Source organism: Corvus cornix, chromosome 1 (assembly GCF_000738735.6).
Source record: "Corvus cornix cornix isolate S_Up_H32 chromosome 1, ASM73873v5, whole genome shotgun sequence".
Taxonomy (NCBI): domain Eukaryota; kingdom Metazoa; phylum Chordata; class Aves; order Passeriformes; family Corvidae; genus Corvus; species Corvus cornix.
Window position 1 is genome coordinate 20,677,918 of NC_046332.1, and position 18,739 is coordinate 20,696,656.

Consider the following 18,739-nt stretch of genomic DNA (forward strand, 5'->3'; position numbering starts at 1 on the left):
TAATGTATTATTTTTTTAAGGTTCTAGAAATGCTAGGACACTAGAGGCTAAGATTTCCACATTATTTTTGAAGAGGTTCAACCCTTTTACAATACTTAATAATCAGTGATAAAAGTAGATAGTCCCAGAAAAAAAAAAAAAAAAAACAGTGAAGAGGAATCCCTGAGTTAATGGGTATCAGAGCTCTGATATCAATTTAGGCTCTTGAAAGCACAGAATCTTCTTCATTCTTCTAGTGTAGTTCCCATTGCCCAGTGCTTTGTTTAAAAATAGAAATTTTAAAAGCATGCTAGTTTAGCTTTAGTTCTCAAGACTTGGCAACTGATCAACACCTGACAGATCTCTGGCACAGTCCTGTCTGGTATGGTGGGCACCAACTATAACAGAAATTTTACAATTCCAAGCAATTAAGCAATCTGAGCTGTGTGCTTTGCTGGAAGCTAAGCACAAAGAAGGTCCTCAAGGAATTTATTGTTAGCATACACACTCACATGAACTGTACTCCTGCTGTAGAAAGCAGCAAACCACAGCTTGCTGAGTTACTTTGAAAGGTACTGTAGTACAATTCCTTGGCATCCTATTAAAAATATCTACAGTAGCAGAAAAAACTTGTGTTCCCAGATCTTCAGCAATAATTTTTTTTTAATTGAAAAGAACAGCAGTTCACATTTTTCCATGTCAGTCATTCATTTTTTCATCTTGAAAAGGCTTGGTGTCTGGATTTTCCACAGCTGGAAAGTAGTAAGGGCTGCCTTGTATAAGCCTTGAATCCAATGTTTGAAAGAGATTAAATTAATCACTGCTTTTCTGGTTTTTGTTTCAGGAAGCTGCTTTAAGAAAAAAAGAAATTGATAGAATACACGTGGGCGATAAACACTACCATGCTGCCACAGCAATGGGCTCAGATGTAACTGCAAAGTTACTTATAGTCTTAACATTGCATGGATGGATACAGATGTTTTCTCAATGAATGGCTAAAATGTACAGATGCCTGTTTATCTCAATTTCTTCTGGCTTTTCCATGTAAAGTGACGTTTTTAAGAGGTGATCAGAAGGGGCAGAGGTTATGAAAGTTCATTTTTCTTTAACTTCAAAATGGACATTGAAAGATTTTGTATACAAAGGCAAAAAAAATCTCCTCGGATAAGACAAGATACATGCACAACCAAAATAAAATGCACATTGAAAATCCCTGCTTGGCATTTTATCCCCTCAATGGAGGCTCCAGTGGTGATTTCATTGGTATAAAACACCAGTGGAAGGAAATACTTGATTGGCAAGGGAATGAGTTGTAGGGGAGAACAATTGTGCTAGAATTTTGTTAGCATTATTTAAAAGCATTCCTGTTATCAACACAAACAAAACCTCACAGGAAAAGCTTTTCTTCTTCATCAGTACAGAAGCCTGATGTACATTTTGCCACCTGGCATTAGCAAAGCAGAGGATAGCACCGAGCCTGCAGCCTCCTGAAGGCTCTCCCCAAAAATCAGCATCACTGCCGCCTGTCAGTGACCCACAGGGAGCCTTGGAAAGGCAGGGTGGTGCTTCTGCAGCACAGTGCAGTGTCTCTAAAGCCAGGATGGTTGGTTCTCCAGCTTATTCTGGCAGACACACAAGCTGGGGCACAGAAGGGCTTCTATCATACAAATGTTTGTGAAGCTTAAGTGACTAACATTGATTTTTTTTTTTTGTATGTAGACATTTTGTTTCATATTTTGTAAGTTAATATGCATTATTTATTTGTTGTGTGTTTCCTTCCCAGCTTGTTTTCATAATGCATTTAGTAGTTGGAATAGAAAGATGACTAGTTTTAATAATGAAATACTACACTGGCATTTGTGCCCATTCTTTTATATCTATAATATATTTAGTGTTTACTCAGTGTTGAATTCAGCCAACTAATATTTCAAATTACTGAACTGGGCAATAGTCTGCCATGAGCTCCCTTTCAAAATCGTGTACTTAAGTCCATGCACATTTGGTAGATGTCAGCATTTTCCTGCAGGGAAAGGAAAAAGTGAAATTATTCTTAGTTTAGTGGAAATCAGCATAGAATTACTTAAGCAGAAGAAGTCAGTCTGAAGCATTTTTAAATAGCTGAATTGAGATGGGGACTTCCAAGTAAAGAAACAGAATTTTATCTTCAAGTTATGAAGAGAGTTCTGAATACTTTAAGCTGTGTTGGGGCTCTGCTCAATCACCCAGGGTCTCTTGTTTAAGTCATTAACACAGCTGTCAGGGTTAGGGCACCAATTACAATCACATTAGCTTGTGCTAGCAAAAAAGGCCAAGTGATTTATTTCTACAGCTTATGTAGTTCTCGGCCCACATGTGCCAACAGCCACCTGATACTTTCTAGAGTTAAGTGATAGTGAGAATTACTTGATTGTCTTTAGGGAGCTTAGCTAAACAACAGAATATTTCAATGCAATTTTTCTACATGTCCTGGATAACCTCACTGGATCGTTTGTATAGAACCTTCTTGCCTTGAGTGGCAGGGGATGGGTATCAGAGCCACACATCTGTCAAAAAAATGCTTATATAAACCACTGAAAACCAAATAATGCCACACAGCAGGAAATAATATGGTGCTGCTGAACATTGTGACCAGATGTTATGAGACAGAGGCCCCACTCTACTGGCTGGCCCGAGAGCTGTCAGAGCAACTGGTCCAGAGTTTCTGAGGCACAGCCCACTCTTCATGGCCCTACAGCAGCACAGCTGAGCCACTCTATAACACCAGGGCCCGTGATCATAGCAGAGAATTACTGGGCTCAGGGTGGGCAACAGCCTGGGACTTGTTTCTGTGCAGCTCAGCTACCAGCCCTGGGAGACCTGGTGCCGCTCCTGCAGAGTGCAGCAGTGGATGGCACCTGGGATCATAGATGTTTTCAAGGTATTCTGCTGTGCACAAGCTGAGAAGAGGTTTGGTTATACTGAGTGTGAGGTATTTCAGTGAATATACAGCAATATTTTCTTTGTGTTTGTGTATACATATGAACATGATGGTATCTTTCCACTACAATAAAAAATTATTTCCAAAATATTTTTTCTATAACATTCATGTAGAGACTGAGTTTGACATGGAGAAGACGTCTTAGCCATGAGCATTTGTGTGTGTAGGATCAGAAAGCTGTGTTGTGTTGTTTTGTTTTGTCTTAACAGAGTTGGCTAAGCTGGTAAACTCCTTTGCTAACAAAAGTGCCAAATGTAGTTCATTAACACTTGCAAGGTTATAGTCTGAAATTTCATGCTGGAAAGCACATACCTGAGTGCTTTGCTTTCAGTTAAACTCTTTTGAAGTTGTTTCATCCCTAATCAAAAAGACAAGAATTTAATGAATGATTAATTTTCTTTGATACTTTCCCAATCCAAGGTGAAGATAAAGAACTCTAAATTAAAAAATCAAATAAACAGAAAAAAAAACCCTAAACCCCCAAACCAACAAAAAAAAAAAAAAAGCAAACCACCCCCCAACCAGCTCTGTGTACAAATCTATCAGTCTATTATCAGTTAGCATGCACTTTTTCACTTATTAAAAGTAAAAAGTGCAGGTTTGAATGACTTGGTTTCATTTAAGAGCATGGAAAAAAAGCACTTATTGTTTACAAAATGCTGACAGGTCTATCAGCAGCTGTGTCTCCCCTCAAGGCTGGAAAGATAGAAGAAAATGAGGTCCTGCAGGCCCCTACCAGCTGCCCCTTTAACAGAGGATGTCAAACACCCAGCAGCCCAGGCTGGATCTCTCAAGGCCTGACTTAAACCTCAAGGCACCAATCCACAGCGCTAGAATTCTATCAGGGTCAGAAATGCAAACAGAAAACAAGTGTTCAGAGCTGCAAGACTACCAGCATTTCAGGAATTGTGTGCTTGTCTTGTATTTGCTTTTTTGCAAAGCGCAGAGCCTTGCCCACCAAGTTGCTGAAAGATACCAAATAACTGAGTATTCCACTAGGCTCCAGACTGTGAGCTTCATGTACTGCTGGGTACCAGTTTAGTTCCAGAAAACAGACTTTTTCATGTTCTCAGAGACAGCTGAAAATATGAATTCCTCCTATCTCCTCCAAACCAAGGACATGCATGAATAAACTTTAGATTTTAAGAAGTTACAGCTTAAATGTTAGAATGAAAAAAGCCTTTAATAATCAAGACTTTCGCTCACATTTCTCATCAGACCTGCTGGAGTCAGTCCTTGTTCCAAAGGGCTGCAGCAGTGTGAGAGGACTCTGTGGATTCTGTGAAGAGAGGCACAGAAAGGGGCTAGAGCTCCAGCATAGGAGCAGTCATCTCATTCTATAGAACTCAAAGCAAAAATATTCACCAATACAAATTTATCTATCTGTAAGCATGGTAGGACAGACACAGACCAACTCTGTACAGGATAGGAAATGGGTCAGGGCTGTTGTTGTTGTTACTGTTTTAAATAGTAGTTGAAAACACACGGGACTTTTGTGGCACTTGGTTTATTTGAAGAGTACTACAACACCAGCAATACTTCTGTTTTATCCTTCACTACTTGATCCAGTTTGGGAAAACAGATATATCACATTTTACATAATACTGATCCATTTGCTTTTGTTTCTCAACTGGAAAAAAATACCAAAGCTCTTTCTGGGCCAGGAATGTTTTTCTTTTGTCAGATCAAGTGGGAAAGTTTTGGGTTTGCCATATTTACCACTAATTGGCTCTCCTATTCCAGATTATTCATGACCCCCAGGAATTTTAGTTGAGTTCCCATCCTCTTGGACTCTTGTTTGTGCTGCTACTCACCCTGCTTGTTGAGTCACCCAGCACACTGAGCACTCGCAACAGGCAGCTCTGCTTGGGGGATGGCAGCAGGTTCCAGGACTAAAATGTCATCTTGCCTAAGGTGCTACAGCTATTCGGAGCCTGTGCTTTTAGTTTTACTTTGTCTCCAATTCAACACAAAATCTGATTTAATCTCTTCCTTGTTTCAGGATGAGAAATACTCTCAATACTAGAATTTTATGAGACATATGCCAATTTATATTTTTTAAAAATCAGTTATACCATCAGCACATCTAAGGACTATGTTTCTATACTGAATATATAATTTGTGGTAAACTGCACTTAAAGCCTGACCTTTTATAAGGGGACACTACCCCAGCTCTCATTTATGCTACTAAACCAACCAAATATGATTATCTGTCTTGAATCTTTGGAGGTTTAAGTCTTGTTCAAAAATCTATTAAACACAAGTTAGAGTTGGTGTTAATCAGACTTGCAGTTGCATCCCCACACCTGATTACCAGATGGGGAAACCATGCTTGTCTGGAAAGGGTGATATAGGTTGAACAGAAATGAAAATGGAAACAATAAATGATATGCCTATACATCAAAACTTTATGTAGTAACATGGGCATGTGGCTGGATAAAAGAGAGCCAGTGAAGAGGGAGATTTTCAAAGGTGAGCTTACAAGCAATTCCAAGTGTGAAAGATTTCTACCTACTCATGGGAGACAGCTAAGAGGAAATTCACTCAGCTCCACCTAAAGAGGATTACACAGTGATTATATGATCTCTTGTCTGAGAAAGGGAGGGGGATGCAAAACACTTCCAGCAGCAGCACAGGGCTTGTCTCCTACCATAACCTACAGGTAACCAGCTGTAGTTACCTGTTTGTAGTTCCTGTCATCTGCTCAGTAAGGAAGTGCCTCTTCTTCCCATCCCTACTTTCAGGTGGAAAGATCAGAATGTTTTGATCCAAAAAAATGCTTTGTACAGTTCTCCAGTAAACCAGAGACTGCTGCACAGCTTTTTCCTCCCTTTTTTTGTCCTTTATTATTTAAAGTTTTGATTAAAAAATTAAATTAAAACAACCACAAACAATAACAACAAAAAAATCAGCAAAGCCTTTCCACGCTTATTTTTAGTGTTTGCTTTTTATCTGCTCCCCTTAGGCATGGATGCAAACCCACAGCCATTTTGGGAAGGCAGTGTGGTCTACACAGGTCTTCCATATGGAGTTCTCACTTTGCTCTTCTTCCCACCACAGCAGCATTTATAATGTCAGCACATGAATATCTGTTAAAAAAACCATCAGGTTTCAAAAACGATCCCACACTGGAATGTCCTCCCATGGCTTGCAGGGAATGTGACTGGGAGCCTCATAAACACAGAAACTGACCTTTCAGGAGACTTAAACCTTTAGCATTATGCATATAGCTTCTGATGGGACATGTCATGTCTAATGCAACACCGAATACACCAAGCTAACAAAAGCAGAAGCAGTGGGTTTGTGACTTAAGAGTAAGAATGATGGTAAGTGCTTTGCGGTTATCTCTAAGAACATCAATGACACCACGGACATTTTTCAAAGAGCAAAGCACATGAGAGCTTTTCACTTATCTGCCAAGAAAAGAAAGGAAATAGCACCTGCTGGTAAGGTGTTCAAAGCAGAGAACCTGTCCACAGTTTGTAGGCAGCCAAAACCAGTCTCTAAAAAGGATCATTTTGCCTGGAAAGACGGAATAAGTGATGTCAGGAAAAACAAAGTAAAGAGGTTATATTTTAAAGGGTTTTTCCTATATAAGGAAGAGGAGAAACACCGCATAACCACTTTGATTTGATAAACCTTCAAGTCAATACTTTTATCTAATTATCCTTAATATTGCTTTGCTAAAGGGAGGGCAGCACTCTGACCATTTTGCCCAGTCTGGCCCTCTGCATCTTGCTGCTGCCACACCCAGAGATAAGCAGAGAGGAAGGATTAAGTACACTGAGCGCATCTATCAGTAGAGGTTAAATGGAAAATTTTACTTCTGAAATACTAGTGAGGGATGTGCATGACCTAGTAGAGCAGAGGTTCTGCAGCTTCACTGCTCAGCACCTATTCGAGAGCTGTCTTGTATCAAGTATTCTCAGCTGCCTGTGAACAAACTTGTAAAACATTTACTGCTCCTCTCCAGGTGGAACACTGCAGCACCCCTTGTCATGATTTAAAACCTGATTATCTGTGATGACTAGTAGGTTCCATAAACACTTAACAAAACTTCTCACTGTTTAATTACTTGTGTGTAAAAAGCAGGTGATTTTATAACATGAAAAACTTGATCATGGGGGGAAAAACCCCACAAGACAACCCAACAAAAAACAGGAGAGCTGTTCAGCCCTGTAATATAGAAAACCAAAGATGCAAATTCTCCAACACTCGTGTGAACGTCTCATGAACAGTTTTTAAACCAGCTCTAGTTAACTAAGCCTTGTGACATACAGTGGTTGTGTCCTGTCCTCATTCTGCTCTGGGAAATGGGAAACCCCAAATCTAGCAAAGATTAGTCCTCAAGCAGAGGACACATTCAGGGACCAAATTTGAAAATCAAAAGTATTTATCCAGCTTTAAATGAAAGATCATGCAAAATCCCACATACAATTAATGCTGAAAAACCAAACTGGTATAGCAAAATACAATTACTTACGCTGTCTTTGGATGGATTTTCTAAGACTACCAGCTGACCAGCTGTCTCACACATCTGCTTATTTGATCATTTCAGGACTTCTGCTGATCTCCAGTGTGCTTGCCTCAAAATCCTGCCACTCTGAGCTTTCTTTCCTCTAGTTAGTATCGTAGACCTTCAGTTTGGAAAGCCCTAATCAAAACTTGGCTCAAATTAAAGAAGCAGCCCAGCCCACTAGCAATAGTAATACCAAGTGCTCTACATCCCTGTCAATTGGATCCCACTTCTGAGTGCTTTTGAGGCTAGGAGGAAGAAGCAAAAGATGGGGAGAAAAACAGATGAAAGACAAAGCTTGGCTACAGTGTGAGTCAGCAACAACAGCTCAGATACAAGTCTGTGTGAAACCGCAGAAATTGAAGGAAGTCCCATCCACCTAGTTTTTTAGGGTCTTACCAAGGGCAGGACAAAGAACTGATATCAGCCTACTCTAGTTACAAGGTTTTTGGTTGATTCCAACTGAATAAATCTGATTTGCAGCTGCCTTCAAAATACCATATGGACAAACAGGGTTCTTCCAAGCATCAGCAAGAAAGACCAAAGCAGCCACAGCCTGCCAAGTGCCAGCTCAGTAATGTTGTCATGTAATATGCAGACCACAAACAGTCAATATTGTACTAAGAGGGAAGACTACCAGCTTAGGTTGGGGTCAGGGCAATGGTCTAGGGGTAAAGATCCTGTGCAGCGTAGCACAGACTGAAGTTCAGTGAAGGCTAGCTTGCCCTCTCGGGTAAGCTATTCTACATGGACTCTGAGGTCACTCAGGTTGCTTCCAGACTAGGGGACCTCACAGAACACACGAGTGGTGGTTTGATCAGTACTGATCTGCTGCCTTGATCCACAACTGAGCTCTGGAAAAGCAGGTTGGCTGCAGCAGGCAATTGCTGGCCTGGAAAGGATCATCCCATGGGGCAGCCCACATCACCCTGGTCATTTCACCTGCACTGGCAGCAGGTGTCCTCTCAGTGATACCCCTATCCATACCTTCCCGTGGGTAGGGAGGCCAAGCTTGCTCCCCAGTGATGACAGGGCTGTTCAGTTTGGCCAAGAAGGGGTGCCCTGGCTTTGGTGGGTACTCACTTCTGGCGCACGCAGTGCTGCGCTGGTTCTCCAAATGGTGCAGGCTGGAAGGGTGCTTGGCACTGCTCACTGCCAAGGGTGGCATGGCGGAAACTGCAGCTGCCAAACAGCCCTCTTCTAGTGTCTTCTGAGCAGACAGAACCACAAACACAAAAGTGTTCTCTGGTTTCAGGGTCTGAGGACAGTTCTCCTCATAGCTTATTATGGAAAGTGGCTCCTCTGCAGAAGACATCAACTACAGGTACAGTCTGCTTCTCAAAGGAAGACTGAATAAATGCAGTCCTATTCCAACTGTCAACATAAGCTTTGACATTTTACTTGCTTTGAAATTATTTCTTTAAATCATGCTGGAAATCTTATGCCTATCACTTTTAAAAAGGAACCTGTTAACTCAGGTATCAACACATTAATGAAAAATCTGCTGCAAGGTGTTTCTAGAGGCAGTGTTGTTGTAGTCAGAGTGCTTTTTGCAGAAGGCTGGCTGAACATCACCCTGGACACTTACTAGCCTGAAGAGCATCCAGCCATTGAATGAACCCCTAAGTGTGTCCCAGAACTGATCATGAGCCAGTCTTGAAAAATTGTGATCTGGATAAATTCCAACACTAATCCTTTCCTTCACACCTCCCTCCAAAACTGCCACCTACCCACACAGTCACCAAGGTCCAATCTTTAATGTCCTCCCTGTATCTTCAATAAGCTCTGCACTCAGAATCTCAAAACAGTCTTGTCCCAGTCTGGTAGATCCTTACCAGCAGGGACACTAAGCACTGGCCATTGCTCACAGTAAAACATTTTTTGGTAGTAATAATTAGATACTCTCCACCAGAATACATATAACTTCCCAAGCTATCACACTTATCTGCAGTTTGCCTCTCTGCTGAGGCTGATGGTGACAGTCCATATCCACTGGAGACTGCAATGATATGACCAAATAATTTCACATAAGCCACCAAATCATTTTTCGAGGACAATTGGTTTTCTAGTTGGCACTGAATCTCAGGAACATTCAAATAAAACTCCATATACTTTAAATTACATTTCATCTGAACATTACCCATATAAATAAGTATGGACATTAATGAAAGGGAGATGTCAACACTAAAAAGTGTTGAAAGTTATTTTAGGAGTAATGAATGCTTTGGGGATTAACAGTAGCATATGGTACCTTTCACCTCCAATTTACTGGTACAAATCCAGCTAGAGCCGCATGGATAAAAACCTTTACCATCTGGTGACTTATTACTTTATGGAAAATTAATAGGTGTTTACATCTCACACACAAAAAATACACCACCATGACTGGAAGTCTTGTTAGCTTTCTCAGTAGACAGATCAAAGAGGGGGAGAGCACTCTTCCCCTCCCCCAGTATAACCAGTCTATTTACCTGAGAAGTGAGGACAGCTGAATGCCAAATACTACTACCACCCCATACCAGAAATTAAAATATGATCCACCATGTTTCCAGTTTTTACTAGGGAACAGGATGATTTATGGCTTTCAAACCAAAATCCCATCCACTGCTTCCTACCCCACAACCCCCCAAAGCAGTAGGTGTAACAATATTTCTAAAAGCTTTATCTAGCTTCTTAAATCATTGCTGCTATAACAGTGCTACTTTACAATAATTCACATTTAGCAGCTCTCATATCACCCCTAACAAGGAAGCCTGAAGTAATCAGCTTCCGTGCCTCAGTGAGTTCTTTTGAACATTATGCTTTTTTATTCAAGAGTACCATCCAAGTTTGAATTACCTGGTTTGTTTATAAATTTGCCCTCCTGTGTTCCAATTTCTCCCCATGAGTCAGAAAGATTTTTTTCTAAAAAAATATTATCATTATTTTTGTAGGAAACATGCAAGCAATTACTATCAATTTTAAAATTAATAGCAACAGGTACATAAATGTCCTTGGAGTTTCCTCTTAATTTATCACTTGGAAATGTGGAAATCACTTTATATAGAACAGAAGTTACTAGCTGTTTAATATATTTAATCTTTTTTAGTGGCACACTGGAGCTTCCCTGAATAGCTTGAAACTGGGATAGTCAGAAGATAATTTCCTTGCCCTCTTTAAAGCTCTATTTTTATCCCGGAGCAATTAGTGGTTTTTTGGCTAAGGCTGAATGCAGCTACTTTCACATCATGTAATGACCAGGAACACAAATCGCATCAGAGAAATCTCTTAAGTTTCCTTGGCAAATCTGCACCTGTTGTTTTGTAGCCTCTTAATAAAAAACACAACCCAATAAATATTCTTGTTTCTTTACCCCATGTACACCTTAAACACTATTGATCAAAGTCATGACAATGCAAACTAGAGACTTTCAATTCTTTCTCCTTTGCCTGCTTTATCAGTATGAGTAACACATGCCAAGTAAGACAAAGCTAGAAATAGCTAAGAGGGATTAAGATCTGCCAGAAACACCATCCTACACAGCAGCCCCCTGGCCTGACCACCTGTGTCCGGATACAGTGTCTGGCAGGGCTCCCCATGCATCTGCTAAACTTTTCCAGATATCTTTGAGCTTTTATCCTTACTCTGCCAAATACACACATATTAAAATAAAGCATCAGTGACTACTATGTCACCAAATATTTGGAGCCAAAAGTAGCCCTGTAAAACAGAGAACACTCTGCATTACCTCAAAGTGACCAAGCTCCAGGCCATAGTTCAAATACAGTGTGCACCTTGGTCTTTGTAACGACTTCTCCCTTCCAGCTCTTGCATGCTATTAATTATACAGCTGCTGAACCACAGTGGAATTCCTGGGCAAATGAATGTGCAAAGCTTCTTCTAAAAATGAAATGCAGTGCATGAAGAGTTACTCAAGAATTTCAGGGACCAGAAAGTGCACAGGCCCAGATGCCTGCCATATCTGCATGGCCTGCTAGAAAGAACCCAGTTTAGGATTTTCTTGGCACTTATGCATTTAAGATTTCAATCAACAGCCTTTGTCCTTCTTCTGTGTATGTGTGGTGCAGACAGAAGGCAAGAGTGCTTAATTTGAGCCTTGCTTTCAGATAGTCCTGAGAAGTTTCCTGTCTCTCATCAAAACAAAAAGCTTCTTTAAGGCTCTCTGTCAGCTGGTGCACTGCTCTAGCAAGTTTTCTAGGAGAAAAACAAGACAACCACAAAACCAGAACCACAAAAGCAACCATTTGACACATGTTTAAATACAATCACAAGCTGGCTGAAACTAGATGGAGTCCTAGAAAAGAGATAAAGGGACAAAGTCTGCTTTGAAATGGACCGCAGAACATCAGCACAAGCTTGTGCACAAAAGGTAAACCAGAAGGACAGGATGTACCGGGGATTCGCTGTCATCCCCACAAAAGCAGCTCAAACCAGCGTGCTGTGGCACTTGCAAGGCAAATCAGGTGTCTTATTGCATGCTGAGTAAAACCAGGGCAAAGATCCCAAGAGGTTTGGTAAGCTGTCCAATTCACAAAACAGGCAGTCTAAACTACAAATTGTGTCTTCCCACAATGTCCAGCTCCTCTGGCACCATGCCTTCCAAAAGCCAGAGAAATGCTCTGAAAATCCACTGAGAATTCATCATTGGTGCATCTGCACGTTGCAAAGGCAACGTTGTAAACTCTTAAGAAGCCTTGTGGTCCATGCTGGAGCATACATCATCATAACCTTGGATGCAGTAACATTCTTTTGGACAAGCTTAAACCCAGAGTTCAGGCCTATGTGCTAGTCACTGGATTTACATTTGCAGTAATACACAAGGAAAACTACCTCTAACTTTGTAATCAGCAAGCTTCCTCACTCTCAGAGCAAGACTCAGCCTGTGGAACTACCCTACTATGTCTTGTTAACTCTTTTAGCTCAGTCTCCAAGTGGGAAGGGGGAATAAATAAATAAGTAAAATAAAATATCAAATGCAGATTTTTTATTAAATGACACACAGCTACTGCAGCAGACTTCAATGCTATTAGATGTACCAGAATACACTCAGAGAAAAAAGGGGTATGTGCTGAGACTATATTATCTATTTCTTGTCATTTTCCCCACCCCACTATCTTTTTTAATTTCTGATTTTTTGCTCCTTTAATTTTCTCAACTTCTCCCACTTCTTAGCTGAATTTCTTATAGTATGAATATAATCTTTCATTTTCTCCTGTCATAAAGTGGTATTTGAATGAGCATTGTACACTGAATGGCAGCTGATTTTCTCACGTTCTATTTCAGGTGTCTCAACTTTAAACAATATTTTGTGTCCCCTTATATCCAGTTGCCTTTCCTGGATCATATTGCTATGCCCTAAATTCAAAATCATGAGCTAGTAATTGAAAAGGACTAAATGGTATCTGCCTTGTGTCTATGTATCTATTGACCTGGAAGAGATAATAAGAGAAGCTGTCTGAAACTGGAGGCATCTTCATCTTGCATACAAAGACATTTAACAAGATCCTGTGACCTGACAATGAGCTTAGAAGAACTGGACAACAAATGAGAAGTACTCAGGCATTTAAGCACACAGTGGTTCTGGAGGGGTTGCTCATATTCCGGACTCACTTCCACTTGGAGTTCTCAAACCCAAATACTCTTCCCCCCAGCTTTCTAAAATGGGACATCTTAGCTTAACTTCCAAGAGAGAAATGTGATGTCCACTCTTGAAGGCATCTGACAGCAATACCTTTTGGCATGAGTGTGTATGTGGACTTCATCCTTGTCCTCATCTGCACCCCCGATGGAACTGACCACACAAAACTAACATACTGCTTCAGCCATCACCTCATCCTCTTTTGGCAATCCTGCTTTACATTCTATACATGACTACCATGATATAGATGAGTCTCAGGGTACAGAAACACTTACGTGAGACTGGGTTTACTTAGCATAAAGATCAGGATATCTGTGTAATACACATAAAAAAGCATAACTTTGTACACACAGAGCTATCCCAGGCAGCACTGTCCTGTTCTCTGAAACAAAGGTGGAAACCAGCACCAAAGGGAACAAAGCTCTTGAAAGTTAATGCACTCACACAGACATTCTGCTGGAGATTTTCTCAAGGACTCACATTCCTAATTCTGTTAGATCCTAAGGGGGCTTTTTCCCTCAAAAACTCTGCCTACTTACACAACTCCAATGTGAATTTCACAAAGGAAATAGGTTTTGATTCATCTTTTATCAGCTCCTGGATTCTGACCTGACTTTCACATTCTTTTTTCCCCCAGACATTCTGTAATGGTTGTAAAGACAACAAGGTCAAAAATAATCTTGGATTCTTCTTCTGTAGGGATATCACACTTGTGACACTGACCACAGCATTTTTTTGTGTGTCTCATCTCCAGCCCGTACCTGCTATTTCTTTCTTTGCAATTCCTACAGAATCTGATCTCTCTCATCAGTCTGGTATTCTTTTCTCTCAGCCCCATCACCACTGGCCTTTCTATATTCACTATATTTCCTCAGAGCTATTCAGTGTAGTACTATTTAGACAGTTACCCTAACTAGTAGCTTCAGTTACACTTCCTTCACTGATCAGACATCCTGCTAACCTTGGGAGCTCTACCAGGACTCATCCTCTGTCTCCAGAAACATACTCACCTCCTCTTCCACTTTACTGCTTCACTGTACTGCCATCCCATCCCATTTTGTGCCACTACCCTTTGTTGTCCCACTGTCTGTACGATCTCCAATAGAAAATTCTTGTCCACAACCGTCTGTGGAAATTTCCTTGTCTTCCTTTTCGAAACACTTTTAATGACTGGGGTGATTGAAGTGATTTCCCACCCCAACCCCCCAGACATGCTTTCCCAGCAGGAAACCTACCCAACAGATGTATCCAATTTGTGCTGCTAACTTAAAAAATCCCTCTAATCCAAACTTAGAAAACTAAGGAAAGGAAATTTAACTTCTTTTTAATAACACAGAGAAGAGTATCCCATTTCTAGTTTTTTATATAGCTCTAAACTCACCATTCTCATATTCTGAAATTACGTCCGGCCTTGTACATTTAGTTTACAGAATCATGGTCAATTTTCTCTGCTCTGGGACGTACTCATAGCTGTCACAGGCTATCTATGTTAATCTAGGCAAGCTACTAAGTTGCTAAATATCTGGAAGTCTGAAGCACCTGCTTCCGCTTCAATAGAACCAAGAGAAGCACTCTACTTGCTCAGATTAATGGTAGGCCAAACAATACTGATCTGTATACCTTTCCCCAATCTATTAATTGTTCTCTTCCAATAATTAGACAAGGATAATGTTAGTGCCCCATTTGGGTGCTGAAGAGGTCCTCAAGCACTTGAGGAAGGTTCACACATAAGCTATACAAATGAATCATAGTAAAAGAGCAAAATTAAACCCCAGCAAAAGCCATTAAATCTGGCCAACAGCAAAAAGAAGAGCAAAGCAGAGAGACACCTCAAACCCTAATGGTGCAGTGTGGATACAAAAATGCTGCTAGCAAGGATTTTCTTGCTGTTTTCTAAGCCCATGAGAGACTTTTCTCTCTCACAGAAGAGGTAGCAGAGTTATGTAAACAACCAAACACCTGCAGCCCTGAAAAGTCTTGTTTATGGTATAGTAGAAAAATATTTTGACAATGGATGTTTTAGGATTTTAGCCAATCACCCCCAAGGGGTGGCTGATCCTTTGTCCAATTAGACTATGAAGAAAAAAGTCTATAAAAGAGTTTGTAAAATAATTAAATAAATCAATCTTGCTGCACAACTCCTGCCTGCTGGATCTTCTCTCCTCCTCCCTACAGCTGCGGGACATGGTGATATACCCTAGGGTTGCAGTAACTGTGCAGGACAAATAAAGATTCACGAAAGATCATACCATCTATTAAACATATATTACCTCTCCTCCAAATGACATGCAGAAAATTCTCTGCATTTACACTGTTCACCTCATGTCTCACTAACCACAGTGTCAGGGTCTCTCAAGTGGCATAAGTAGTAACCATTGTCTTATATTAAAACTGCATGCTGATCTAGCAGCACAAGGCCTCATTAGCAAGAATAAAGGAGAAAACCTGGCCAAACTTCTCTTCAGTTTTCATTTAACCTTTAAGGACAGTCAAGAGAGCAGATGGTCCATCATTCCCGCACAGCTTCTGAGTAAAGAAAGCTGATCCATTTATTTAATAGTCTTACCTCCTGTCAGTCCTGTCTTTGGCAAATGGCATATTGCAAGCTTTCCCCTTATTACAAGACTGCTTTCCTGACAGGCTTGGAAAAATTTAAGCTTTCCTGTCAGTCAGATGAGTCCCTTTATCCCATTTGGCAACCCATCAGCAAGTCTGTAAAAATAGACTGCCATCTGACTAAGCAACTGAGAGACTGTAGGACATGCTGGAATGCAACCAACCTGAATGCTAGTTAATCAGCTGATGCCTTTTCAGCAGCACCTTCTGGCTGCTCATAAAGCATAGGAGACTTCTTTCAATAGTGCACTTAAAAGAACATATATTTGCTTTCTTCTTTGGTGTGAGGATGCGTGTGCGTATTTTGGGGTTGTACTACAGCTTCCTGATTTTAAAGGAAGTTTGTTAACTTGAGCCTTCCCCATGAGTTCTCTCTAGAAAGTCTCATGCTATTTTCTTTTCACCTTTTGTGCTTTGGGACAAAAGGGAAAGATAACAGACCCAAAACCAAACAAAGTTCAGAAGACCTGAAAGACTTCTGCATAAAGACTGTTTGATGTAGTGCATGCAAGAATGACCACTGTTGGCTATTAGGAAGGCAGTGGACAAATATGGATCAATCTTTGTGAAAGTGAAGTATTTCATGGTACTCTGACTGTATTAAGATGTTAATGACAGAAAATTTTGATGTTAATGACAGAAAATTTTTCCATCTAAAATAAATTAAATTCACTCCATTCAAATCAATCACTAACACAAGCCAGAAAGACTCAATAAAGTAACTGAAGTGAAAGAGGCTCTTCCTTCCTCTCAGTATCTATTTCAGCAATTTAGTTTTCTGAACAGGGTAACCTTGGATAAAGAAGTTAAGTGTAAATGACTTGCTGGCATCAATCTATTTTATTACTTCAGACTGAATAATAAAATGTTACAACTTCAAATAAATAACGTGATTCTAGCACCACCAAATTTAGCAATTAAAAATAATCTCTGAGAAATTTTTGAGGCGTGTATGCAGGCTCTGCCTCACTATCTGAACTTCACATTTTGGACCACAGGGAAACACTCACCTGCCTTTCCAACACTGCTTCCACTCCCTCACTGTCTAATGTCTTTAAGCAGATAACCTACAGCACACTCTACTGGAATTTCTAGGCTGGTACTTAACTGAGAATTTTTTCACTCATGCTTTTCCAATTTACTTTTATACCTATACAAATGATAATTATAATTAAAAGTCTTATAATATTATTAACATTGTTCCCTAGAAATGCATTAGACAGGGTACCTGCACTTCAAGGAATAAGCATACTATTTTAATTAGGAGAAAGCACCAGTATGGGATAAGAGGGAAGGAAATGTTGGGGAATTTATCAACTGTCAATACCTACTGTCTTAAGGACAGGGCACAGACTAGGCTGTTACCCCAAATTACTGCTATCCCAAATTACTATGGAAGACTTCACTTCAGTGATAACTTTCAAGAAAAGTTTAAATAAATGCTGCGTCAAATATGAGAGGAAAAGCCAGTTTCTAAGACAAAGTGCAGGATCCACTATTCATTTCATTCATTTTTATCACAATTATCCACACTGAAGGGAAGATTGGAAAGAAGAAAGTTCTTAATTGCTGCTATTGCCCACCCATGATTTTATTATTATTATTGTCTTAAAGACATTCCGTGGTGCTCTACAAGACTAGGTGAGTAATTAATTCAACACATCTCCAGAAAACAACCATGTATTTACAGTTTCACAGAAAAATGCTGATAATAGAGGAAAATATATGTGTCTCAGTCCTCTACCGAAGTCTTTGAGGAGAGAAACACATCTCCAAGACATAACTCCAATCAGTTTAGGAAAATTTGACCCTTTCTACTAAACTTCACCACAGAAAAATTCTGCCTGGAAATTGCCCATCACTGACTGATCCTTTGAATACCATTAGAAGGCAAAGAAAGCTGTCCACTACTTTGCAACTGGTCACAATCCATTTGCCACCATGCAGGAGTTTTGTTTGCTTGACTTCTTTTTAAAAACTAAAAATAACATCTTTTTGCAAAGAAATGGTAGCAACTGGTTTGATACAAACATTAAATGTAAAGTCTCCCTGTTTCACCTGCTCCCCATGTAATTTTACTGGATGGCACATGTTTCAGATCTTGCAGAGGATATGTCCTTAGGTCCCAGAGCAGACAGGCAAAGTTCAAACTTACTTCCTTTTAAATATGGTGATTAGTTCTTGGTCTCAACTTTGTAAAATTTGGATATTAAAAAAGGAATCCCCCAAATTTTGCTACTTAGAATTGGAAAGCTTGTAAAGAACAAATGTATAAATTAAAAAAGAAAAGATGCCTAGATCGCAGCAAGAACATGAGCTCCTCATTTCTCCAAATGATACTCTAATCTGTTAGAAGGAAGGTCAGTTTAGGCTTATTATGTACTTTTCATTAGCTGGGGGCCTCCTGCTCCCCCCTATGTTGTTTTTCCTTATAAGTGCAGGAAGGACTATTCATTCCAGTTGTGGAGCTGCATGCAGTCAGTCTAAATTATTGCATTTGTGCTGACAGGGATCAAATGAACATTTAGGATCAGAAAACCCTGTAGCTGCTTAGCTAATTATAGCAGGGGGTGAGTGTGTGAGAGGAGAGATGAGAGTTGGCATGCTGGACCTGAACAAGAGATGTGAGCAAACCTGCACAGGTGTAAATGACAAGGGTTTACTGCAATGCAAATCCTGGCATGGCAATTGGAGTCATACCTGTCTCCTAGAGCAAAAAATAGGAAATGTGAGCTGCTGACTGTAACGTGTTCCCAGCTTCCAGCAGCATGAGCAAACAGAGCACATCCTATTGCCAATTTTTCTCTTTTTCTTTGAGCACCTGGTTTTGGGATGTGTGCTTTCCAGTACCTATTTTTTGGGGTGTGCACTTTCTATCAGCTATGAAAGCTTTTATCAGTATGCTTTGGGAGGCAGCTGAAAGCACAGAGGAAAATGTGTACACAAGAAATAACCATCCAGACAGTTTTATCCTATTCAAGCAAAGCTGAGCTTCTAGTCCTGACTGGCCCCC

The 18,739-nt window shown here is 40.2% G+C and overlaps 1 protein-coding gene and 1 long non-coding RNA gene across 5 annotated transcripts in view; one reads left to right on the top strand and one right to left on the bottom strand.

Moving 5' to 3' along the window:
- IMPG2 (interphotoreceptor matrix proteoglycan 2) overlaps positions 1-3,058 on the top strand; it is a 55,686-nt gene extending 52,628 nt beyond the window's left edge. For all 4 annotated transcript variants that reach the window (XM_019283689.3, XM_019283691.3, XM_010396196.4 and 1 more), the window contains one exon: positions 824-3,058. In XM_019283689.3, the coding sequence (XP_019139234.3) occupies positions 824-836 (13 nt within the window). In that variant the 3' untranslated portion in view covers positions 837-3,058. The remainder of the gene's footprint in view (positions 1-823) is intronic.
- On the bottom strand, positions 1,917-15,746 carry LOC109144131. Its single transcript, XR_002044673.1, has 5 exons — positions 15,677-15,746; positions 6,397-6,478; positions 4,163-4,235; positions 3,269-3,314; positions 1,917-1,999 (listed from the first exon to the last, which is right to left on the bottom strand). It is a non-coding gene; the product is annotated as an uncharacterized LOC109144131 (long non-coding RNA).
- Positions 15,747-18,739: the final 2,993 nt, after the last annotated feature.